Raw genomic sequence first — 24,674 nt, forward strand, 5'->3', positions numbered from 1 at the left:
CTTAAATCCCAGCTCTGCTCTTTTATTTCTGTGTGGTTCCACTAGCTGCAGCAAACCTCGAAACCCATAACAAGCGTAAATAGTGTTCTCTTGTAAAAAGGTCTCTTTTCAGCATGGTAATATACCTTATTAAATTCCAAACATAATAAGTATTGATGGCAAACACATCAGGACCCAGTACAGCTTCTACTATGATTTAGTTCTCTACAAATGACTTCAGCACTCAGCTCCCAATGCATTTTGCTAATTACATCATAGATTTCCCTATTGATGAACACAAGCTGAATTAACACAGGAGCACTAATGTACCCTTTCACCATTATTGTTGTACAAGAAGCCGTGGCAGATGCTGGCAGTTAGTTACACAAACATTAGTATTAACGATTGGCCATTTGGAATTGGTGACAAACTACTGCCCTGCGGAATCCTGAGGCTGAAACCAATCAGGAAGTTAATGAGGAGAGAAATTACCACTGCAGCTTCCCCTTAATTACATTCACACTAGGCAGGAAGGGAGTTCTGGGGGTGGATCTAAACTCAGCTAAGGTTAAGAAGGTCAGAGACCCTTTTGCTTAAATTTTGTATCTACTGTGGCTTGTAAGGTTGCAAAAATTGTTCAACACATTATTACTTTTGCATCCTTCATATTTAATGTCAGATTCCTAGTGGAGTTTTATGTTTATAGGTTTGCTGTTAAATCCTTTACCTGACTTCTGTTTTAGTGTTGTATAATTCAGTTTCTTTTAATTTGGGTTTTTTTTAAAGTTTCCTTCCCATTTACTGCTTTTTACTTTTTAAAAGTTATGTACGCTGACCTTCCCCCAAGTGTTTGTTTCCCTCTATCCAAGAGAACTGACAGGAAAGTTGATAAGCTATCGTTTGCTAGCTACTGAGAAACTAAGGTTACCTGTCGAATGGTGGAAATACATGGGTGAGGTCTTGCTTGGGGTAATTTGTCAGATGGATCATTTGACAAGACTCAGTTCTATTACCATCGTTTACATAAAGGGGAGGGGCTCAGTGAAGGGTGGAAATAGCATCCCCGAAGAGGGGGGAGACTGTTTTTTGTTTTTAATGAACATAAAATCGAAACTCTGCTACTTAACTTGCCTCTTAAATAGATAATACTGTGCAGAAATACTATTTTTTATTCTAAAGAAGCACTGGGGATTTTTAATGAGTGTCTATGAAAACACTTTCAACTTCGAATAGAAATTGCAGAGTGCCTTTTTCTTTGTTGGAACCTAATTGCACAGTGAATGTAGAAAGACTAGCCACTTTTAACGCACTCTTCTCCCTCTGTCTCTCCCTACTTCCCAGTATTCTCGCCACCCGGCAATCAAGATGCTGGCTTGGTTTCCCTCTCCAGCAGCTCTCCTATTAGTAACGAGAGCTCAAAGGGAGTGCTCGAATGTGAGTCTGCCTCGGAGCCCAGCAGCTTTGCGGTCACTCCTGTCATCGAGGACGACGAATAATCGGGCACCCCGATGCCTTTGGCCATTCACCTGGAGTGGCAGGTTTATTCCGTTTATACACAGGGTTTGTTGTTAACATTTTGCCTTGACTCACGCCGACTTAACTGTTGAGAAGATGTTTGGTTTATACTCCTTAGAGCTTAGCCCAGAGGCTAGAACACATTTGGAATAGTTTAGTATCTGTGTCTACCGTCTGCAACAATTAAGTGCTTTGCTCACGGAGTTAAATATTAAATAGTAGTGTCCCTCATTTTTTTATGACACTGGTTTACATGTAGTTTTCAAGAAATACAATAATTCACTCAAGTAAAGCAGTACATTTGCATCTAAATGTGTCAATTACTTTCAGTTTTAAAATGAAATCTTAGGTGCCTTAGTTATGTTTTTGAATTTTAGTATTTTAATAAAAGTGCTAAACTATAAATTTAGCCAAGTTCCTGACTGGTGAGAAGAAAAGAATAGAGTTAGTGATTATTTTAGAAATCTGCAGAAGGTTAAATAGAAATAGTGTGTGTGTTTGTGTTGCTGTTAGAAAAGCCTAGCCCCGACCCCATCCCCTCAAATCCAAAACGTGACTGAAATAGTCAGAAGAAAAAAGTAATGACTTTAAGAATTGCTACCTTTTCTAAAGGGTAGTTTGAAAACAACACAATTTAAAGTAACCCTATAGTAATGAAGAGTTCCTGAGTGTTGTTTCTAGAATAATGTAAGAGTTTATGATGCACATTCTACTATTTAAAAAAATGGATGCAATCTAGATTATTTTGTAACCTTAGGTTGTAATCTGATTTGAAGATAAGTACATCTTTAAAAGTTACTATAGATTTCTGAGTTCATTTTTTGTTAAAAATTGCTAGTGGTGTACTCCATATGTAACAGAAGCCATCCTGAAATGAAACTAGTCTAAAAAAATTCATTGTTCTATGTAGTTGCAGCTGTACCTGAAATAAAAATGTTATTGATGACTGAATTTTCTTGTGTGTATATTTGATGAGCGGTATTAAACAGGAAAAAAGAAATTACTTGTATTTTCTTCGCTCTGTGCTTTGAAAACATCTATTTGATTTCACCCCCATCTGTTGTAATCAATAACCTGACCATCTTGTTTTTTATTAAATGCACTTACTCTTAATTTCATCCACCAGTGGTTTTAGAGAGAATAATGTGGAGTTACCTATATAGGTTTGACATTATAAATCACTTCTTGGGGCTGAATCGTATAGCGGTATCGATTGATCCTGATATATCACAGAAATTTACTGTCACTTCTGTTTTCAATTAAAGATACAATCAGTCAGATAATGACTTAATTGGATTTTACAGAAGATTGAGTTTTATTGCCCAGTGCTTTACGAGTTTAGTTAAGGAAGATCATTTTATCACACTTGTCAGGCTGCTGCTACTGCAGCCGTGTGCCCTTCGGGGCGGCTGTAGCGGTAGGTATTGTGACGGCGACGCCCGAGGCTGCTGGGCGCGCAGGGAAGGACTGGGCCGCAGACTCGCCACCTTCAAGGCGTTAATGGTGGCTTTTTGGAGATGAAGGTTCCTTGCTCATCTGCGCACTCGCTGCCCACTGCCCTGGCCGCCTCCATTTCTTTGAATAATCCTGGCTTCTGCGGATCCAGGAGTCTTCCAGTTCCTACTGTTCCAAGATGACCCCAACACTAATTTTGCCGGGTGTGTTTGATGGAGAAGCTCGGCACGCCCCTTCAACAAGTGTGTGTGTGTGTGTGTGTGTGTGTGTGTGTGTGTGCGCCCTCTCCCAGCACAGCTCCCTTCAGTGCTCCTGCGTTTCTGGAAAGCCAGGCGGAGCCCGGATAAGCGCGCGTGTGCGCTCTCAGAGCCCTGACCGAGCATGCCCTGGGCCCCTGGTGCGCCCGGGCTCCAGTTTCGAAGGCCCTGCGCCTCCCGGCCTCCTACTGCGGCCCGGAGCTCCACTCCGGGCCGTCGGAGCCCTGGGAACCAGGCTTGTTTAGTGGGCCTCCTACGCCCCGAGGGTCCACTGCTTCTCCTGACGCCGAGTTTGGTTCTGAATTCGGGCGCCCGCCGCGCGGGGACTCTTATCGAAGATTCTGCCCAAGAAGGGCTACTCCCAGCGCGAGGACACAGACCCCAGGACCGCAACGGGCCCAGGCGGAGTTGAGGGAAGCGTCGGCTGCTTCTCTCTTCTCTGCCGAATGGCCCCGTAAAAGAGGGACCTGCGGCTTTCCTCCCGCGCCTGGTGGGGTGGAGTGGCCCTGCGACGCTCAGGTTTTCCTCCTCGAGACTTATTCTTGACCGCTAGGGAGGAGAGCGCCAGGCAGGCCAGGCCCAGGCGGACTGCGTTAAGGAACTTAAAATTCTGAACACAAGGAAGAGCGCAGACAACAAGTCTTGTGTGCTGAATGTTAACACCCGCGTTTGAGGGGCTATCAGTTTCTCAGCTCTGCGCCTTTGAACGGACACCTGTAACAACAAGGCCGCGTCCCCCTGCGGGCGGCACCCACAGCGTGTGCGGTGTGGAGTGCGCACCACATGTGTGTGCAGGTGTGGGCGTGTCCGGCGCCCAGTGATCGTCTCTTGCGGGCGCCGTGGCTCCGGCGCCGAGAAACCGAGGCAGGCTCGCCGGGCCTTCTCCCGGACTCCGGGCAAGCTTCCGCCACGCGACGTGGAGCTGTGGGCAGACGAAGCGCGTGCCTTGTCCCCAAGACCGCCTACGACTCCCGCAGTGGCTAGGGGTGAGGGCGAGTTTTCCCCCCTTCCAGCGGACACGGCTCCCGGGACCTGCGCCCACTCGGGTGTCCCCTGCACCCCACTAGTGTGCTGCAGACCCCGCGCTGCGTAACTAGGGTCTCGGGGAAAGCCGCCTGCGGGGCCCAGGGTGCTCTTGGTGACACTCGCTTCCCCCCAGAGCCCACGCACGGAACCGCCATTCCGGGCAGGAGCGGGAGCCGGCTCTGCCGTCTCCCGGGCACCTCGTGGAAATTAAACTCCCGCCCACGTGTAGAAATCGAGCTCCCTCCCTCGCTTCACGTGAACCGCAGTGCTGAACTGGCTTCACGTGCACACATTAGACTGCACCGCATTTGACGCTTGGCACCAAGTGGTGTTAAAAGCGCTTTACAGAACGCTCTTCGTGTCACAAAGAAATACAGAGGACAGCCCGTGGAAGGCAGGGGATTTTCCTCGGCTCCCAGACTTGGCCCTGTCTGCCCCGCCGGTTGGGGCCGCCACTGCCTGCCTGCGCGCCGCCGCCGCCCCTTTGGGAGGTTTGCTCCGGCAACTTGCACGGGGCCTCGTCCTCCTTTCTCCCTCCGCGCATACGCACGCGGAGGAGGCCTGAGACCTGTGCTGCGCGCCAGCCGCCGGTAAGCTCAGTCGCCACTCTTGATTCTCGCCTTTAGAAGACGCCTTTCCCCCCTACCCCTCAAGGAAACGCGAACGGCCTTTAGTCAACCAGTTGTTTGTTGAGTACCTTCCCCCACCCTCCGCAAAAGAGCCTGAAAACTTTTCAGCAGCTCTAAGCTGCGGCCCGGACAGCTGGGGAGGGTCTCGGGCGAAGGGGCGGAGCGAGGCGAGCAGGGCTTGGGGGCGGGGCGCCGAGTGGGCGTGGCCTAACTGCTCCGGAAGTTGCCCCGCCCGGGAGGCTCTGGCTTGGGCGTAGTGAGTTGAGTCTTGGCCTGGCTCCCCGGGTTGGGGTGCTTTAGAGTGCCCGCGCAGCGCCTTGGCGTTGCTGCGTCACTGTCCTGCCGGTCTGGTCTCGGTACAAGGAGTTCGCACCCAACTTTCCCTGGGGTGTGGGCAGCGCTGGCCGTTTCCCGCCTTCATTCCCGGGCCCGTCGAATCGAGAAGGGACTTCTTCCCTGGAAGTCCTCACCTCCGCCCACATTCTCCCCAGCAGAGCTTTTTTCGGGACTGCAGGGGAGCGGGGAGGCGGAAAAGAGTTCCGGAAAGGGGGCTTGTCCTGGGGAACTGCGGCAGCGCCCCCAGAACAAACACTTTGGGGAACAGAAACTGTCTTGTTTCTTGAATGTTTCTCTAAATTACCTGAAATTATTTTCTCGGCCTTTTTTGGTTTTTAAAGTCACGGGAAAGATTACCTTAAAACTGTTTTAAAGTCAGCGCTGCTCTCATTTCATCTCGGAGGGTACATGTTTTACTTTTTCCTTTGGCACCGAAGGTGGACGGGATCTGCAGGCCGCCCAGGCGACCCTCTTCTAAAACCGTGTAGGGACCTGACCGCCGCCTCCAGTCCCCCATGCCCGGCGGGGTGAGCGCGACTCGGCCCAGGAATCCCCGGGCGCTTGCGGGCCCCCGCGGCCCTGGCCCAGTGGGAGCGCTCCGAGGGCGCCCTTTCCCAGTCCCTGCCTTCGAAAGCGCGGGGCGGAGGTCGCCGCCCAGGGGGCCACTCAGATGTTGCAGTGCGGGAGCGACACCCATACAGCCACAGGAAAGGATGGGGGCGGGCGCGACCTTGTGTCTAGTCTAGGTCTGCGGAATCTGCACCCTTGGGAGTGCCTGCCTCCAGGGTGAGCTGTTGCTGGTCTCGAGAGAGTTCTAGAATATGAACGACTGAGCAGCCGCGTCTGCAGGGGGCCGCCGGGGTTGAAGGCCGTTTTAGGTCCCATTTGCTCCGAAGAGCCTAGGCCCCGCTGCGAAAATGGTGTGGGGACGTGACCGTCCAGGATATTCCTTCACACCAGCTGTGTCCCCCGGCCCGCCAGACGCAGGTTCAGTGACTCCCCGGTCGCAAGGTCTCTACCTTCTGTCCTGAGCCCCAGAGAGCGGCTTCGGGGATGCTGTGGGGGTGCACACGAGTCTCTCCCAAATGTGGAAGACAAGGGCATTATTGTCACCCCAAAAAAATCGATTCCTGGTGGCCCCAGCGCCTCGCTAGACATTTGTTCCCCCCTTTGGATGTGAAACTGGCCAATGAGTGATGCTGAAGAGGCACGGACAGGGTAAGAGCTGAAAAATTCATGCGTGGAGAGACGGAGCTCGTTTTCCTGCTTTAAAAGGGCTTTCTAAAAAATAAAAATAAGTAAAAGGGCTTTCTGCATGCCTCGGCCTCCAGTGTCACCGTGGTCGCGTTTTAAACAGCAGAATAGGAACCTTGACCTCCCCCTCCATGAGAGTCCAGCAAAGCAGAAAATTTCCTGATGTATTATACATCCGGGACAATATGAAACTGTCCTTTTGATTAAGTGTTGATTGCGGTCATGAGCAGCGTCCAGTCAGGACATCTTCGGTTTCTCAGCACCGGCACCTGCACTCCAATTTATACGTACATACATATATATATTGTGTGTGCGTCAAGAGAAAGCGAACCACACATGCACACTATCTTTCACCCTTTCGCTGTTAATACGTATCACAATTCTATCCAGTTAATTGTGGTTTGAACACACACGTGCACACACACACACACACACACCCCACCCAGAGCAGAATGAGAGTGGATCCGGTCGAGTGAGGTTACACTTACTTGTAATCCTCCCCCCTCCCTTTCCAGTTTCTTTGATGATTTTTCCCATAAGTGTACAAGCCGCTGGGACTTAGTAGAAGCAGGCTGCTCCTGCTAAATGTGATTCGGACCATATGCTTTCTACATTCATCCCCGCTCCGGCTTTTCTTCTCCGCACTAACTGCTAACACGTTATAGTCACCTTGAAATTTCCTCTGCTATTTTCCAATTAAAAGCTTAATAGCCCTGGAAACGGAGTTCATGTGGTGAAGTTTACCATAGCCCCTTGTTCTGAAAGGCTTTCTGCTGGGATCCCATTATGTGCTTGAATAAACCCTTTCTGCAAACAGAAATGGGACTCTGGGTTGTCAGGTGTTGGGTTACAATAGACTTTGAGGCAGGGGACATTTTACCAACATAAATACAAACCTGTCCCTATAGGGAGATGTTGTCAAATACTGGGTTATGGAAAACATTCCCATCAAATATGAGAAAAGGATCATTGCGCTATATCAAATGAGTATTTAGATCTCAGCCCCCAATGTGCACTGGAGTGAAACGGGGCCCCGGGACCAAATAATGCAAGAATGCCTGAGTGGCAAAGGGATAGGGTGGCTAGGTGACTGAGGGAGGAGAGTGGGTCGCCTTGGTAGTGGAAATGTCCCCCAAACCTGGTGCAGAGCTCTGCTGCTTTCCTTTAAAAAATTTCTTTACTCCCAAGTTCCTTATACTCCCTGGTTTCCCTGACCATTTGGAGAAAATCGGGAGAAATTTGGCTTTGAAAAAAGTCTGTGGTCCCCGCATTCCCAAGAGACCTGGAGATTTCAGCGCGAAAGTTCCCAGATGCAGTGTCTTTCTAGGCTCTCTATGTCTCTCCTTAAGTGAAGTGACTCGCTGTCAACTCCCCACTTCAGGGCCTCTGGCCCACGGGGCTGCAGGTCACCTAGGCCTCCAGTTTGGAGAGTTTATGAAGTTCCTCCCAGTTGTAGTGTTTTTAAGGTTTGTTTTCTGCGTGAAGTTTGGGAGGAGAGATCCATGAGGCGGTAGGTTAGGGGCAAGACTAAGGGGTCTGTTTCCGAAGCAGCTTTGGAGGCAGGCCTCCCAGCGTTAGCCCTCTCGGGCTAGGGTTTCCTTCTCGCTCCCTACTAGGTCCGCAGGTCTGAAATGGGGGAGGTGGGGGGCAGTCAAGGGCCTCAAGGGAAACACACACAAGCAGGTTCCCTTTTTTAACCTGCTCCCCTCCCGGAATCACCCTTCTAAGCGGAGGGCTGGCTGCTAGAACGCCTGGTGCTACTTGAATTCACAGCAAACACAGTGGGACGTTTTCGGGTTGCTTGTTTGCTTCCAGGGCAGTGCAGAGAAAAGCTGGGAGGACAAGGGCAGCTGTGCCGCCGAACGGTTGGCCATTGCAGCAAACTCGTCTACGCTCCGGTTTCGCATTCCATTCGCCCGGACCGCCAAGAGCTGAGTTCAGAGTGCGCTGTCTGGAGCTTGCCGACAGACGGCTCCGGGACTGCATTCTACCCCCTTCGCACTGAGCCATTGTGCTACCCTGCGTCGCTGTAACCACCTGCTTTTTATTTTTGTTTTCTTGCACTGCGGGGGAGACTCCGTGCATTTGTGGTGGTAGTCTGCCTTAGGCCAAATCGGTACTCTTAGGGGACTAGAAACACGCAAACAACTGTTTAAACTAAGTTTTATGCAGTCATCTTGTGCAAGGGCTCTCCCCCACTCCTACCCAAAGACACTGGGGGTGTGTGTGGCCCCATCCCTTGCCATAACTAGATTACTGAGTCCGTGGGCATTTGAATTGGGGGACGCAAGGCGTTTAATCGCTCAAATGCCGTTGGGCAGGGGGGAGATCATATGCGGTAACTTTGGGGGCGCTAGCGTCGTTCCTGCGTCCGCTCTCTTAAAGTTTAGACCCAGTACTTAAGCAAATCGCCCATAAGAGCTCTTCCCGGCTTTTCAGGACAGAGACTTTTAAAAATTAAAACGTGGGGAGGAGGGTAGAGAAATAAACTCTGCACCAGAGAGAGGACAGTTTTTTCCTTTGAAATAGTCTGCAAAATGGGTCGTCATCCTTGGGCCAGCAGGTTTTCAAAATCATTCATTTTCTTCTACAGCAGCAAAAGAAAAAAATGTTGCAAAAGGAAATAAAGAAAGCCAACATTTCTCGAACCAATTCCAATGCCCTGCCCCCAACTCCTCCCGCCAGTGGCCGCGGGGCCTGGCTCCCCCCAACTTAAAATCCTCTCGGCTCACTCCGGGAACCGAGGGCACCCGCAAGGCTCTGGTAGGCTCCGATTCTCGTGGAGCCGTGTTTCTGTGGCCAAGTGTGGGAATGAAAGCGGCGTTGGGCTTGGTGCCGCTAAATCAGGCCTGGAGGGAGGGCAAGAGAGCGAAGGCACCTCCACCCTCACCCGCGCTGGTCCTCCCTTCCCCGCCCCGCGTGCACCGCCGCGTCCCGGAGCACCGCAGTCCCGCCCGCCGCGGGCAGGGGAAGCGCAGAGAGCTTGGAGGAGGGGGCCTTGAGCGCCCCCGTGAGAGTGGCCCGACGGCGGATGGCGAGGAAGGTGAAGTGCAGGGACTCGAAGGGCGCGAGCGGAAAGGAAGGAGGCAGGCGTGGAGTGGGGTGGGGAGTGCAAGGAGACCTGGACCTCGAAGGTGGGGGTGGCGGTGGGAGGGAGGAGGAGTGGGGGGAGGGCGGCGGAGGAAGTGCCGGGCCCGGCCTGCGCACGCGGGAGCTGCAGACAAGCTGGCTCAGACCTTAATCAGAGCTCTCGCCGGCTCCTGGCAGCCGCCGCAGCGCCTCGGCGAGGGAGGACGTGCCGGTCAAAGCAGCGGCAGGCGGAGACGCGACCGGCGTGAGATTGGTGGAGCGCCAGTCGGGAGGCTGAGGCTGTGAGCGCCGCGGGAGCCGTAAACACGGCTGCAGCCCCTCTGGCCACCCCGGAGCGCACGCGGCCGCGGGGACTGCTGGACCAAAGACTGCGCCGCGCGGAGGCCGCCCCTGAGCGGGCCTCCCAGCCACGTCGTCCAGCGCCCCCTGACTCGCTCCCGCCGCCAGCCCGCCAGCTCTTCCGGGAGCCCGGGGCATGAACGGCTACGGCTCTCCCTATCTGTACATGGGCGGCCCGGTGTCGCAGCCGCCGCGGGCGCCCTTGCAGCGCACGCCCAAGTGCGCGCGCTGCCGCAACCACGGCGTGCTGTCCTGGCTCAAGGGCCACAAACGCTACTGCCGCTTCAAAGACTGCACCTGTGAGAAGTGCATCCTTATCATCGAGCGGCAGCGGGTCATGGCGGCGCAGGTAGCGCTGCGCAGGCAGCAGGCCAACGAGAGCCTCGAGAGCCTCATCCCCGACTCGCTGCGCGCCCTGCCGGGACCCCCGCCGCCGGAAGACGCCACCTCTGCCCCGCCGCCGCCGACCTCGCAGCCGTCTCAGCCACCACCGCCGCCGCCGCCGCGCGCCGCTGTGGAGTTGGCTGCTGCCGCCGCGCTGCGCTGGGCCGCCGAGCCCCAGCCTGGGGCGCTGCAGGCGCAGCTCGCCAAGCCAGGTAAGAGCAGCTGTGGTGCCGGGCCGGGCCCCCGCGCGTGGGCGAAAACACTTCGAAGCGGCTATTGCGGCTTTGGCTGGGAGGCTCGGAGGCGAGTTTTTGGGAAGATGGCCCGGCCCGGCCTTACGCCCCAACTCCAGCCGAGCCGGTCCTTACTCTCTCGGCATAAGCGATCTTCGGTCTGGACCCGGCGAGGTAGGAGGTGAACCGAGGCGCCCACGGGAAAGGCGCCTCGGGCTCGCCAAGTGCCTTCCCCAGGTTAAAGGGGAACGGGTAAATAAAGAGGTCGAGACAGAACCAAATTAAAATCTACATGGGCACACACACCACCGTGCGTCCGGGCTTTCTTGCCGCGGGCTTTAGAGGGCCTCGCATTTGGAGGTTGGGATGGGTAGGTGCAAGGAAGGAGCCAAGGCCCAAGGCTTGGATGACTCTGGGTGTTTTTCTCGGCCCCCGGGGAATTTGAGCGAACCTGAAGCCTTTCTAGTAGTCTACTGTGGCCTCCAGCCTCTTGCAGTCTGTTGAAAGAAGCCCTATTTATAAGCAATAGTAAACAAGGGCCAGAAAGGCCTCCAAACTGATAGTGGGACTCAGAATCTAGTGCGCCCAGAGTCAACCAACTCCTTTTGCAGAATTGCTCAGGTCCTTTAACACCATTCCGCAGGCAGCCCTCAGCAGTCTCTGTGGTTTTAAAGGAGCAAACAAAATTTGACCTACAGTGAGGAAGGCCAGCCCTGGAGAGTGCTTTCCCCAGTTCTAGGTGGGCCTGGGCTTCCTCCTGTCCTCTCCTCTCCCCTCTCCTCCTCTGCTGTGCTTTAGAGAGCATGGGTCTGCCCTGAGCCCTGGAGGTGGGCAGATTTCTCCGCTCACTTTTCCATCCGGTTCCCTCCTTCAGGCCTCCAAAGCCTTGCAAGCCCCAGTGGAGCTTTTCCTCCTGGAGAATGTCTAGTTTACCATCCTGCCCAGCCCAAGGGCTCCTTTGATTTTTAGCTCTTAGAATTCTGTGGACAGGTGTTTGGTCTTTCCCTTTCACTGGGGCAGATGTACAAAGGAAAAAAGCCCATCTTCTCAGGGAGGGGTTTGAGGGGTATGCTGGAATTCAGAGATGGAAGGCCCTGTAAGGCCCAAAGCCCTCCTGTGGGTGGAACTAATGGTAGAGCTTCTGCCTACCCCCACTCTCCCCCCACCCCAAAAAAGACTGTACCTCTGGCTCTTGGAGAGAGGCTTTCAGGAGCACTGCACTGCTGTGTGGAGCCAGGAAACGTTTGGGGTGAGCTGGTAGGCAGCCTGGCGGGTGCAGTCCTGCTGCCCTGTTGCTCAGTTATGCTCTCCAGACCTGAAGCTCTGAGAACATCTTATGGGAAGAGCAGAACTGGGTATTTTAAGGACAGAAGTGAGTTTACTGAACATGGATTTTGTGGATGTTTAATCCAAGGTAGAATATAAGCATTTCCCTGAGAAATGTCCGCCCACTCCCAGTTGACTCTCTTTTGTCAGTGTGATCTCTTCATATTTATATATTTGTCACAGAGGAATAGGAGGGGGGCGGGGAAAGAACATTCTTTTTGTTTTTCTCCTTTAAGTTAGAGCAGGTAACTAGGAGAGTTTTGTCTCAGTTCTCCATGCCAGTAACTTTTCTTAACCTTTCCATTTCCAGTTTCTCTGTCTCCATTTCCCCCAACACTAGGGCAGGAGTTTTGAGTTTGTGACAGTGGTAGCATCTTGCAGTGGCCACCTGCCCAGCAGCACCCGTGTAATAGTGCTTTGGGTTCTGGGGTCCCTGTCCAAGAGGGGATTCTTTGCACATTGTGTGCTGTTCTAACCATTCTTTGGGATAGCCAGAGTTCATGGTTTCTAAAGAGTCACAAAACCAAAAACAACCCTGGGAGGCGGGGAGTGAGGGGCAGGCAGAAAGGCCAGGCAGCAGTCGCAGTAGCAGAAGGATACATGCTTGGGGCGAATAGGAGAGGGAGACTGCAACTGGACAAACCAGACCTGGTGCTCTCTCTTTTACTCAGAACTAAGTATTCTGGGATGACCTGAGCCTTTCAAAATGAGAACAAGTAATTGCAAAGGAGAAAAGGATTTACCACTAGAAAAGGTCAGAGTGATGGCTTTGGGGGACTAAGCTATCAGGGATCAAATGCTCAGGTCCTAATGCATACCTTGCACATTTATTTATGTAACTTTTGTTTTCTTCTTTCAATTGGTTCGACCCCATAATTCCATTCAACATCAACAAAAAGCCAGTCACCAATCCGATGTTGGCGAGAGAGGGCAGGAAAGGAATAGATAATTGTTTTCCATTAGGAAGGCAAGTATACAAGTGGATCAGTTCTATGCAATGCTTTGTACGGAGAAAGCCCATTTGGGTTTTAAGTTAGGGAAAACTGCCTGGATGGGACTGTATGTATTTTTCCTTTTTGGCAGTTGTTCTTATGATGTATTTGTATGTAACATACCATGCATATTGAGAAGCTTGTCAGATATGGTCCTGGGCAAGTAGCTCACTACGTAGAGAAGTAAATGAAGCTCTGTTTGAATGGTAGTAAGTTACATGTACAGTAAGTTCACAGACCATTAGGAATCTCTAAATATCTGCTGGTGATTTATGGAGATTTGTTTCTTTGTGATTTCAGTGTCAAAAACATGGTTGGTCTCTTTAGTACATAGCTGTGGAGACATTTGCTTTTTTTGTTGGCTCCAAATCCAAGTGCACAAACACACAGAGTCTTTCCCCCTCTCCAGAAATCCTTGTGAAAAGTACACGCCCTAGAGAAGGGAATGTTTGCTGGGCACCGCTGGAGGAAAAAACACCCAGTTCAGGGAGCAACATAATACCAAGACTCAGTTTTGTAGGTGGAAGAAATTTCTTTCCCAAATTCTGCTTCCGATTCTTTAAAGGAACAGGGATTGTTTTATCTAACAGTGTATCATGTTTAACATCCCTTTTAATGTGGAGGTGGTTGTAAGGAGAATTTTCATATTCTCAGGTTACTCTAGCAATGGATTAAAGCTTTTTTTTTTTTCCCCCGTTTTGGGTGTACATTTCCCCTGCTCCTAGATTATCATCTACGACTGGCCTGGAATTATTAGATTTTGATTGAGCCCCAAATTCTAGTCTAAGCTCCTTTAAATCTATCCTATTGATTCGTTTCTCTTTCATTTCCTCTTCACTCCCCCCTCCTTCCCGTCAGGAAAATACCTTGGGAAGCCTGAACACCTTTCAGCTCTTAAGAGTATCTGAGTCAGCAGCCTCAACCAGCCAAGCCAGCCTTTCAGGACCTGGGCTGTAGAGCTGAGGAAAGTTAGGGGTCACGACCAAGGTGAGAGGCTGAAGTTACATTCCTCTGTTTGGCTCCCTCCCCCACACCCTACTCTTCCTCCAGGAGAGTGGCCTGGGTCTTCTCAGGCTGCCAGAGGAAAGGGCTGTGGCTACAGATTCTTCCTAGGTTTACATCTGCCATCAAAATAAATACGTAAACAAGTTGTTTAAAAATTTCTTAAAGGAAAAGAAATCTAAAACATCATATTTGATTAGGAGTAAGAGAGCAGGATTAACTAGGAAAGTAGCGTCTCCTTTCTTGTTTATTTCTCCTGAAATGGAGAGAACAAGAGACCTATAGGAAGGGAAGTTGGGAGATTTTGGAAAACTGCCTTTATTTGATTTTACCTCCTGTCCAGCACCTCCTAGCATCTTTATGTTTGCTCCGGGCTTTTCAGCTCCAGCTTGGTGAGGTCCTGTCTGGTCAGCTTCCTAGTTTTAAATTTTACTTTAATTTTTTAAAAAAGAGACACGCACCTGCATGGATAATGAGTGTTGCCAGAACAGCGGTCCAGGCCAGGATGGGAAATTCTATGCGACTAGAGGCTGAAGCAAAGGAAAAGTGGGAGAGACCTCAGAGTCACTCATGAAGGGTAGCTACGAATTTAAAACAGGGTCTGGGTATTTCAGAGGCTTTGATTTGGGCCGAGGGGCCTGACTCAGAGTTGCATTTTAAAAAGCAAAAACCAACCAAACGAAAAGGAAGAAGCGAGACCGTACTGGTCTCCTCCTAAACCTTATCCCCGGGCTGGCTCTGGAGGGCGGACGCAGGGCTGCTTACAGCTCCGGGCCTTTCCCACCGGCGCCCAGCGAGTTGCCGAGTTGCCGACCGGCTCCTTGGGCCCCGGCGCAGCCGAGATCGCAGCGAGTGGAAGTGCGGGGCGGCGGCTCAGGGACCCCGGGCCGGGTCAGGGATGGATGGGACGCCGGGAGAAGCCCGTGCGGTGGCAGCCGTGCGCTCGCGGCTCCCCTGCGGCCGCCCTGGACCACTGTCCCCTTGCACCCAATCCTCGCGGCACCGCCGCTGCGGCGGCGGCTCCTTCCACTAGCGCTCAGCCCCGCGGGCTGGCTTAGACCCCGCCTGCTTCGGTTGGTTGCCAGATTTAGCAAAAAACCTGCAAATAAACACAGAAAAAGGGATATCAAATATTGCATGGGGCACACTTGTACTGAAACATTGTGATTTTTGCTAAGCGCAGGTTTAACTGGGCATCCTGCTATTTTATCTGGCAACCCTAGGCCTCCGGGGCGGGCCCAGCCCTGAAGTCCTCGGGGCGCGCCTCGGGGTGGGCGTAGCTCTGGTGGGTCTCCCAGCCTCTTTCTCCCTGTGGAGCCCGAGGCGCCCCCGGCCGGCGCGGAGAGGCGCTGGTGTCCATCTTGCGGATCTGAGCTCAGGGTGAGCGGGAAAATGGGAGCGTTTTCCACGTCTAGGAACCACAGAGTTCCGCTGCCATCCAGGACAGAACCTTCCCCCACCTAACACACCCCTCTGGGTTATAAATCTGGCGGATAGCCGTGCTCTCGATTTACACAACCAACTCTTCTTTTCCCTGATGGATGAACTCCCGGGTTTAAAAGATTACAGTAATCACAGGAGGACAGTGTAAATCGAATCTGAAAGCAATAACTTTCGGGGAAGGTCAGGCTCAAGTGAAATGTTACCAAGCAACAGGCATTTTGTTTGCAAAATACAATCAAAGAGCATTGATGAGAAATTCTTTGCTGCAGCCAGTCGGCACTTTCAGCTAACAGCTTTACAGAGGGAAAGGGAGTAAATCTTCATAAATCAACGTCCCTGGAGGACTTGGAGCCCCTTTCTGGAAATGTTGGACTTCTTCCTGACAGAAAGACAGGCAGAACCCAGTGAAAACCTGCGTGCCTGCCTGCCTCTCCTTTCCCTTTCTTTGCCTCTTCCGTTTCTCCAGCTTACCTCCTTTCTTTAGCTTTTTAACCTGTTGCGGCCCCTCAGCCATTAGTCACTCGGGTCCCTGGACCCCCATGTCTAGTGTGATGTGACTCTGGTGGCACAGTGGGCCTTGCACTGGGGTTTACATGGGCGCTGGTGGCAGAGGTTGGGGCCTGAGTGGTGGAACACTGGTCATCGCGGGCCCATCACTTTGGGATCCTGTCACATCACCCCCAAGAGTCCCCCATGGCTTTAGTGAGTCACTGCAAACTACTGTTCTCTGAAGAAACTAAGGGGAAACTAAAACATAACTAGGTGGTTTTTTGTTTTTTGCATTTTATTATACAGTTAAACAGCTATAAAAAATAAGCACGATCAACTACTGAATAACAATATTATGGAAAACTTAACATTCAGAACATCGGTTTTCTACCGAATCTCTCATCTCTTTTGATTGCAGTGACTGGGCAGACTTAAATTTTACAAAGCTGGGATCAGTGTTCTGCTTGTTTTCCCCGCTAAGTATCACTTGTTTAGTTCAGTAGATGTTCCATTCATAGTCTTTATATGTGAATGTTTATGGCAACATTCCCTCCCATGAATACAGCAGTCTGCCCAGCTGCTGGCCTTTGGGTTACTTGCTGTGTTTCAATATAAAATACAACTCACTGCACAGGTAACTTGGGAAGTTAGCAAAATATTCATTAGTAAACTGTAAGCCTCTCAGTAGCCAAGAGGCAAATGTTTTGATCATCTCTGTGTAATCTTACCTAGCACAGTGCATGGGCACATGGTGAAAGATTTAATGATATTTGTTAAATAGGTGGATGAATAAGTAGCCAGTTGCATTTTTATAACTACCAAACACACTTGTAGATTTATAGGTAATTTCCCTCCTCCTTCTTGGAAAGTGTTCCTTTCAGAGTCAAGAAAGGGGTCAAAACTAAATTTTTGCAGGATTTACAAAGTCCACAGTTGCAATCCATACTTCCTTAAGTCTAGCCCTTTCTATATCAATGTCCCCCAAAATATTGGTCCCCAGGAATCATCTTGATTTCTTCATATGTTATTAAGCCAGTGTCATTAATGATTTTAAAAAAGCAAACATGACTATGTATTTTTAGTTTTCACAAGGTCCCACCCCCCAGCCCCCGGAGGAAAAGGAAAGATTTTAGACTGACGTTCATTCCCTGCTGTATGTTGGGTTTTCACCCATTCACTTTTTTAGGATTCAGCATTTCTAGTGCGAGATAAGGATAACAGAAAATGTACAAAGCATGTCTCCTGTTTGAATTCTGACTGGGCAGGGGTCTTTTCTGGAAGCCCCATCCAGCTGGGGCTCTTCCTGGCCATTGCTATAAGATTTGTGTACTTTGAAAACGACCCATCAGGGAACAGTTATTGAGAGGTATGTTCCCCAAAGCTCAAGTGAACAGATGAGGGCGTGACAGTCCATGTTTCAAAACACGTGACATGATTTCAAAAGGAAAAAAAAAAATGTCCAGTGACTTTTGCACTAGGAAGCAGCGCTCTCTATGCCAGTGCTTTCGTGTACTTATTCTGGAGGTATGCTATATTTTATTTTCGTAGATAGAAAGAATGGATAAGACCCCCACACCTAAGTGAGGAAGATACTCATCTTCATGTCACGAACAGAATGTTTTGCATATGTGGCAGGCTTCCTCAAAACCTTTCAGATAAATACTTAGGACTTTTTTTTTTTTAACTGCATTTTCATATGAAAAAAATCCACTGAAGAAAGTTAAAATTTGCAAACTGTAATTTTAGATTGGAAGTCACTTCTCTGTGCGTGTTCATTTTCTCTCCTTAAAGCCTTGTAGCTATCTTATGGCATAGATATATTGTGAAGTTGGTAGCATTGTTTTCCATAGAAAAAGTGTCCTTCTCAATGGAGTATCTACTTTTTCAAAAAAAAAAATCTTTACCCTTGTGAAGAGTTTATTTCAGGGATGGCTGTGAGTGTTTCTACATCATGAAAAATACGAAATTGAAGAGTGAACATCCAGTAAGATTTTTAAAATATCTAGATGTTTAGCTTTAAAAATAGATTATATCACTTTCAGTAACTGGTTTGTAATATCAGACGAGAGTGATTTCTTTCTACTTTTAGTCTAGTCGTTTTTGGCTTTTGGCACCTATATACTAGGAGTAAAAATATTATCAATTGAAATATATTCTTACTCTTTAATGTTCTAGGAATTAGGGTGTCAGTTTCAAGAAGAAAGAGGTTAAAACATTTGGGGAGTATTTCCTTTTTCATTTTGCTACTTGGCAGTTTCACATTTCTATATCTGGAAAGGCCTTTGTGTTTTAAACCAACAGGAATAATTTGTAAAGTTCATTTAGGGAAAAATCTACAGATGTAAAGAAACACCTGTTATTAAATTACGCTTTATCACTGGGCCCAAAACTCACCCTCTATAATTACTTGTGAAAGTCTGTATTTATGACAATAATTTACAATACTTCTAGTTTAGGCACAACAATACAACCAGTACTTGACACCATAAATTTGCAGGGCTCGTATGTTCTGACCTTTAGAAATTATTGCTGGGTAAGGAGTTATTCTTGGTACAAGGTGAAAGGCTAGTCTTCCCTTGCCCGGTTCTGAATCCCCAACAGCCTTGGATGTTGTCTGGGTTTCTGCTTACCCGGCACCCCTGAGCAGGACGTTATGCGTTGCTCAGGTGTGTGGACACCATGGGTGTGTCCCACTCACTGCTTCATTCAATGGCTTCTGTCTCCCCTTTGAGTACAGTATAAACAGTGCTGAACTCAGTTGGTTGGAATGTTCTGAATTTGTAGATTTGATTCCTGTGACATCCGGTTAGATTTTCTCACTTTTTGGCCATAGCCTGCCCGCCCCTTCGGAGAGGCTGATCAGCCCAGAAATCTGCAGAGAGAAAGTGTGGATGAATCAGCACAATCCACTACACTCTTTTGAGAAGTCACCAGAAGCTCTTGCTGCACCGGGGATGTCACAGTGGCAGGTGCAAAGGGTAGCACAAGAAAATATGAAAGAGGCCTCATGCAGTCTAGGGGTTCACAATTGGTGAACAAGCTGCCAGTCATAGAAGATTCTACTGTGGCCTGTTCTGCAGATCAGGAAAATAGGTTCAAAAGTTAAATTTTGTATTGTCTGATTTATAGTCCTGCCGTCCAATATCCAGTTGATTGGGACAGTATGTCCTTTACCATCTTGAAAAAAATACTACATTTTCATAATGGTAGATATGTCAGATTAGCCAGAACATCATTTCTTAGTTCCCTTTTGGCTAAACTTCTGCCCTTTGAATCACTTTCTTCTGGCGTCTAAAGCATTCTGTGGAAGACTAAACTTGGTAATAGAGCTCGAAGCATTTTCCCCAAATGTCTTCGGTGTTTGCAGGTCATCCAGAGTGGGGAAAAGTTACCTTTTAAAATGGGAAGGTATTTTTAGGTTCACACATTTCTTTTAAAAATATCACAATCAGAGCTTTTTAGCTGTACTTACATACCTTTTTGTTTCCTAGAAAAACCAGTTGTTCCTTGCTTTAAAAAAAAAAAAAAAAAAACAAACAACCCACCATCCCCTGTATTGCTATGATACTGTGTATCATATTTCTTTCACTTTTTCATTGTGGTAAAATATACATAACATAAAATTTACTATTTTAACCTTTTCTTAGGGACACAATATAGTGACTTTAAGTATTTTCACAGTGTTGTGTGGCCATCACCACTTTCCATTTTCAGAACTTTTTCATCATCCCTAACTGAAACTCAGTACCCATTAGACAGTAAGTCCCCCTTACCCCCTGCCCTAGCCCCTGGTAATACCATTTTACTTTCTGTCACTATGAGTTTGCCTATTCTAGGTACGTTATATAAGTGGAATCATAGAATATTTGTCCTTTTGTGTCTGCCTTATTTCACTTAGCGTGATTCATCCACATTGTAGCATGTGTGAGAACTTCATTCCTTTTTGAGGCTGAATAATATTCCATTATATGAATGGACCACATGTTGTTTATCCATTCATCCATCTTTTATGGACACTTGGTTGCTTCCACTCTTTGGCTCTTGTGGATAATGCTGCTATGAACATTCGTGTTCCACGTGTGCATATTTGCTGCTTAGCAAATTCTGCCTGGTTGTGTTTGCTTCCCCCCTTGCACATGCGTCTTATTTTCCCAACTTGGTAATACATTTCACGAGTTAGGGGCCAGTCTTATACCTCCTGGTATTTTCCACCCTTTATTCTGTTTTCCTCAGTGTCTTGCAGGTTACAGCAATACAAGTACTTGATACTGTCAATAATAGATAATGAAAGCTAAAGAAATAAGAAAATTGTTTAGAGGACTACAGTACTTAAAACATTATTTTATGTCCACATTTTCCCCAGGAGAGTATTTGACTTGTTTCCCCAAGCTCCACTGAGCAGGGGCCAAGATCCAGTTGTGTGTTGAGATCAGTGCTGAGTTAACATACTGTCACTGTCCGCTTATCGTCAAGTGTTTTAACGATAGAGTAACACCAAGAGGCAGGCGCGGGGTCCTGAGTCAGGAAAATGTAGGCAGGTCTAGCTGATTAGAATATGAAGTTATGGAAGCTTTTTTGTTGCTGTTTTTCTCGTGGGGATCAAGGACAAATACCACATTAACCCAGTGGGTGAAAACTGGGATTCCAGTCCTAGGAAGTTGCAGGAGAGGATATGTCACATTTCTCTGGCAAAAATAGGTGTTTTGTGCATATCCCAGAGTTGTTACAGAAAGCAAAAATGGCTTCATGTGTGTGGGCTGCAAATGATCCCCACATGGACACTTGATATTTTGTACTGGAAAAAGAAGCAGTGTACGTAAAACGCAAATTTGGGACAGCTACGAATTTGTATCAGATTTATAACTGAAAGCTTCACTGATATAGTTTAAGAATTTCTTAAAGTATTTATTTATGCCTAGGACATATTTATTGCTTTGTGAAGAATCAAAGTTTTGTTTTTCAATTATAATTAAGGTACATCGCATATTAGAAGAATGCCCATAAATGGGCCTTTGTTTAAGGCTTTTTATTTATTTTTAAAAATAAATTTATTTTCTTTATTTCTGGCTGTGTTGGGTCTTCGTTGCGGTGCACGGGCTTCTCATTGCGGGGGCTTCTCATTGCGGTGGCTTCTCGTGTTGCGGAGCACGGGCTGTAGGTGTGCGGGCTCAGTAGTTGTGGCACACGGGCTTAGTTGCTCCGCAGCATGTGGGATCTTCCCGGCCCAGGGATCAAACCTATGTCCCCTGCATTGGCAAGTGGATTCTTAACCACTGCACCACCAGGGAAGTCCCTGCTTAAGGGTTTTAAAATAAACAACAACAAATAGGAGGAGATGGATTTTAGAAGCTGCTTTGATGAAATTTCACCAGCTGGCTATCCACACATGATCAGGTGTGCCCACAGGGAAGGCGACAATGAGGCTATTCAGGCAGGGCAGTGGATAAAAATCCACTCGCATATAACTTGTTAATAAAGAATATGTTTCTTTATTATTAAGGTCTCTTAGAACCTACTTCTGCAAGTAGACCAGTCTTACTTATTTACTTCTTCCTTCCTTCCTTCCTTCCTTTCTGCCTGTTTAACACCGTAATACTAGCCCTTGTGGGGGGGGGGTGATGTGTTAGGTCAAAATGTTAAATTTGCAACTGGTTTACTTCACAGCAAATCTCTGCTTTATTTGGGAAGCTTTTTGTTTTGTTTTGTTTCTCTCTTCTTTTAGTATAGTTCAGGAAGGTATCTTGAAGTTCTCTCCATGAACTTGACTAATGAAACAGTTCATGAAAACCTGTCTGCTTCTTGCAGCCCAGGTCCTGGAGTTATGGACGCACTGCTTCACTGATGGCTCTCGCTCCCTGACAGTTTCACAAGCCTCCTCCAGCCATTTCCTTCTTTCTCTCCGCAACCTGTCCCACATCCAGATTTCACAGCTGGTTTTGCTTGCCCTCTAGTGCGGGTTACAGGCAACCAAGTCTGCCAGGACCTCGAGTGGGCTTTTAAGAAAAATTTCAATGTATAGAGGCTGCCCGTTTCACTCTGGCAAGCATATCGACTAGCTATTGTACATGGTATCCTGATGAAACATACTGACGACTAGTTCACAGGACATTTGACACGAAATCTGCCTATGGGAAAATGGATTTAAAATATTAAAATTTCCCATGGGTATACGCGTCGTGCACCAGCTGTTAATGTCCTTGAATGACACTGGCCACCTCATTTGCAGAAGAGGGGCCAGAAGACAAGCCTGAGTTCATTTTCCTGTTCTTCCCTGATGGTGTTTATCCCCAGCCTGGCCCCTATTTAGATTGTTAGTGCTAGACAGCCACATCTGTGGTTGTAGGTATCGTGTTTCCATTCTGTGTTGAAGGCAAGCTTTCCTGCACACACCATTCTGAGAAATCACTCTGATTTCTACATCTTTATTTTCAGGTATTTTTTTCCCATTTGCCAGTGACACAGTTTGGATATTTTTAAGGCTTGCAGTATGTCATAACCCACAGGGAAGCAGTTCCCCTTCCAGAAAGCCCATGTAGGACCCTCTCCTGAGCACATCTGTTCCCCTTTACACACACCAGGAAAGGATTAACCCAGCTGTTCTCTGCTTTTCAGATTTGACTGAAGAACGACTCAGGGACAACAGCACAGCGGACACCACTGAGACCTTCAGCGACAAAGACACGGACCAGAGGAGCTCCCCGGACGTGGCCAAAAGTAAGGGCTGCTTCACGCCGGAGAGCCCCGAGATAGTGTCGGTGGACGAAGGGGGGTACGCGGTCCAGAAGAACGGAGGCAGCTCCGAGAGCCGATCCGAGAGCCCCAAGTACCCCGGGGAGCAGAATCACCTCCTGATCGAGGGCCCCTCGGGGACCGTGTCTCTGCCTTTCAGCTTGAAAGCCAACAGACCGCCCCTGGAAGTGTTAAAAAAAATATTCCCCAACCAGAAGCCCACGGTGCTGGAGCTGATCCTGAAGGGCTGCGGGGGCGACCTGGTGAGTGCCGTGGAGGTCCTGCTGTCCAGCCGCTCCTCCAGCTTGGCCGCGGACCGAACTGCGGCAGAGCCCGAGGGCCTGGTGCTGCCCTCCAACGGGCACATCTTCGAACACACCTTGAGCTCCTACCCCATCTCCTCTTCCAAATGGTCCGTGGGCTCGGCCTTCAGAGTCCCAGACACGTTGAGGTTTTCCGCCGACTCCAGTAACGTGGTCCCCAACCCCCTGGCCGTGCCCCTGCAGCACCCGTTCCCCCAGCCCCCCCGGTACCCTCTGATGCTGAGGAATACTTTGGCGAGAAACCAGTCGAGCCCCTTTCTGCCCAACGATGTCACCCTGTGGAACACCATGACGTTGCAGCAACAGTACCAGCTGAGGTCCCAGTACATCAGCCCTTTCCCCACTAACTCTACCAGCGTCTTCAGAAGCTCACCTGTCCTCCCCGCCCGCGTCCCTGAAGACCCTCGGATCCCCATCCCTGACGATGGGTGTCCCATCGTGTCAAAGCAGTCCATTTACACCGAGGACGACTACGACGAGAGATCTGACTCCTCAGACTCTAGAATACTCAACACATCATCTTAAAGTGCTACCCGATGGGTGGTGACCAGGTGACATTTTCTGTGCATTTGAACCCTGGCCCCCCCCTTGAGGAGAGGCCACATCCTGTGTATACCTTTTCCTTCTGTTTCACAAAGTGACTGTGCTTGATTCTATACCTTAGCAATAAAAACATAACTTATTTAATTTCTTGCACTTCACTGGAAAATGCCAAATAGCTCTGCTCTGTGGCTTTGAATGTTCGTTGTAAAAGAGAATAGTCTTGGGAAAGCCTTGGGCCCGTGGAAGATTTATTTGGGGATGTAGAGCTGAAGGTCAGCCTTGCCCCTAAACTCAGCCTGGAATGTTCAATAAAATAGTATACTTGAATGAAATTTTGTAAAAGAGGATTCCTTAGGATATGTGAAACCTAAAGGCAGTGGTTCGGTTGCAAACGGACTATAAACAGGGACCTTATACTCCTATGCTAAAAATCCTTCTTGCATTTTAAAGAGAGACTGCACTTAATAGAGTGAACTGCTCACATGCTTATTTAAGCTTGGACAGTTTTCAGAGACAAACTCCATTAAGAATTATTCTTTTCACATGGCTGAATGGAAACGTGTAATGTCAATGTCAGTGTAAAGCCAATCACAGCTGTGAACTGCATGAAATGTATTGTGAAATGAACACAAGATTAAGCTTTGTCAGGTTAATGTAGCATGCTAAGGACTCTAGAAAAAAAATAAACTAAGGAGATGATCTTGGTTTATGTCATTTCTACTTGTGGAAAGAGGATCTCTAAAAATAGAAACTTGCTATAAAAGCTACTTACCAGTGCATGGATCAAGGCTTCAGTTAAATGCGATATCCCTTGAGAAATACGAATGGCAAAGTTTGGGGGCTACGTTCAGAAAGACAGAATTTATTTTTTAAGAATAGAGTTAATTCAGTCCCTCCATCCGTTTATTTGTTTCTTCAACAGATAATTATTGAGTGCCTACTACGTGCAAGAGGATGCTCTTTGTATGTTATTGTCCGAGTTACCTGCCCATGAGTCCAAGACAGCAGGGATTATATGATGGAGAATCTCATTAAAAACAAAGTAAAAATGAAAAAATCTACAGTGTGGAAAGTAAGCAAAGTGCATAGCACGGTACCTGACGCAGAGAAAGTACTCCATCAATGAGAGCAATTACTCCTATTAAGTTCAGTATCTACTCCTATTTGCATTCAGGATGAAGAAGTGGATTCCCTCATTCTCACTTGGAGAAGATGCCATTCTGATTTTGGGGGATGACCACAACAAAACTTTGGAAAACAGGGCTTTTCCCCTTCATTTAAAAAGCATTTTGGGGGGGCTGCTGTATATGGCAAACTTCTTGCTCAGATA

At 48.5% G+C, this 24,674-nt stretch overlaps 2 protein-coding genes across 2 annotated transcripts in view; both read left to right on the plus strand.

Moving 5' to 3' along the window:
• The window catches only part of DMRT1 (doublesex and mab-3 related transcription factor 1), a 124,451-nt gene extending 102,001 nt beyond the window's left edge, over positions 1 to 22,450 (plus strand). The window contains exons 5-6 of the mRNA XM_082471069.1: positions 1,321 to 4,822; positions 22,362 to 22,450. Coding sequence (XP_082327195.1) covers positions 1,321 to 1,475 — 155 coding nt within the window. The 3' untranslated portion in view covers positions 1,476 to 4,822; positions 22,362 to 22,450. The remainder of the gene's footprint in view (positions 1 to 1,320; positions 4,823 to 22,361) is intronic.
• On the plus strand, positions 9,637 to 24,043 carry DMRT3 (doublesex and mab-3 related transcription factor 3). Its single transcript, XM_082471045.1, has 2 exons — positions 9,637 to 10,476; positions 22,362 to 24,043. Exons 1-2 carry the CDS (start codon positions 10,017 to 10,019, stop codon positions 23,324 to 23,326), a joined length of 1,425 nt encoding a protein of 474 aa, XP_082327171.1. The 5' UTR covers positions 9,637 to 10,016; the 3' UTR covers positions 23,327 to 24,043.
• The last annotated feature ends 631 nt before the right edge of the window (positions 24,044 to 24,674 follow it).

Source organism: Balaenoptera physalus (assembly GCF_965194825.1).
Source record: "Balaenoptera physalus genome assembly, chromosome: 7".
In the NCBI taxonomy this organism is placed as follows: Eukaryota; Metazoa; Chordata; class Mammalia; order Artiodactyla; family Balaenopteridae; genus Balaenoptera; species Balaenoptera physalus.

Coding starts and splice junctions, on each gene's coding strand:
- DMRT3 (XM_082471045.1), top strand. CDS start 10,017: ATGAACGGCTACGGCTCTCCCTATCTGTACATGGGCGGCCCGGTGTCG. Junction 10,477..22,361: donor GGCGCAGCTCGCCAAGCCAG/GTAAGAGCAGCT, acceptor TCTGCTTTTCAG/ATTTGACTGAAGAACGACTC.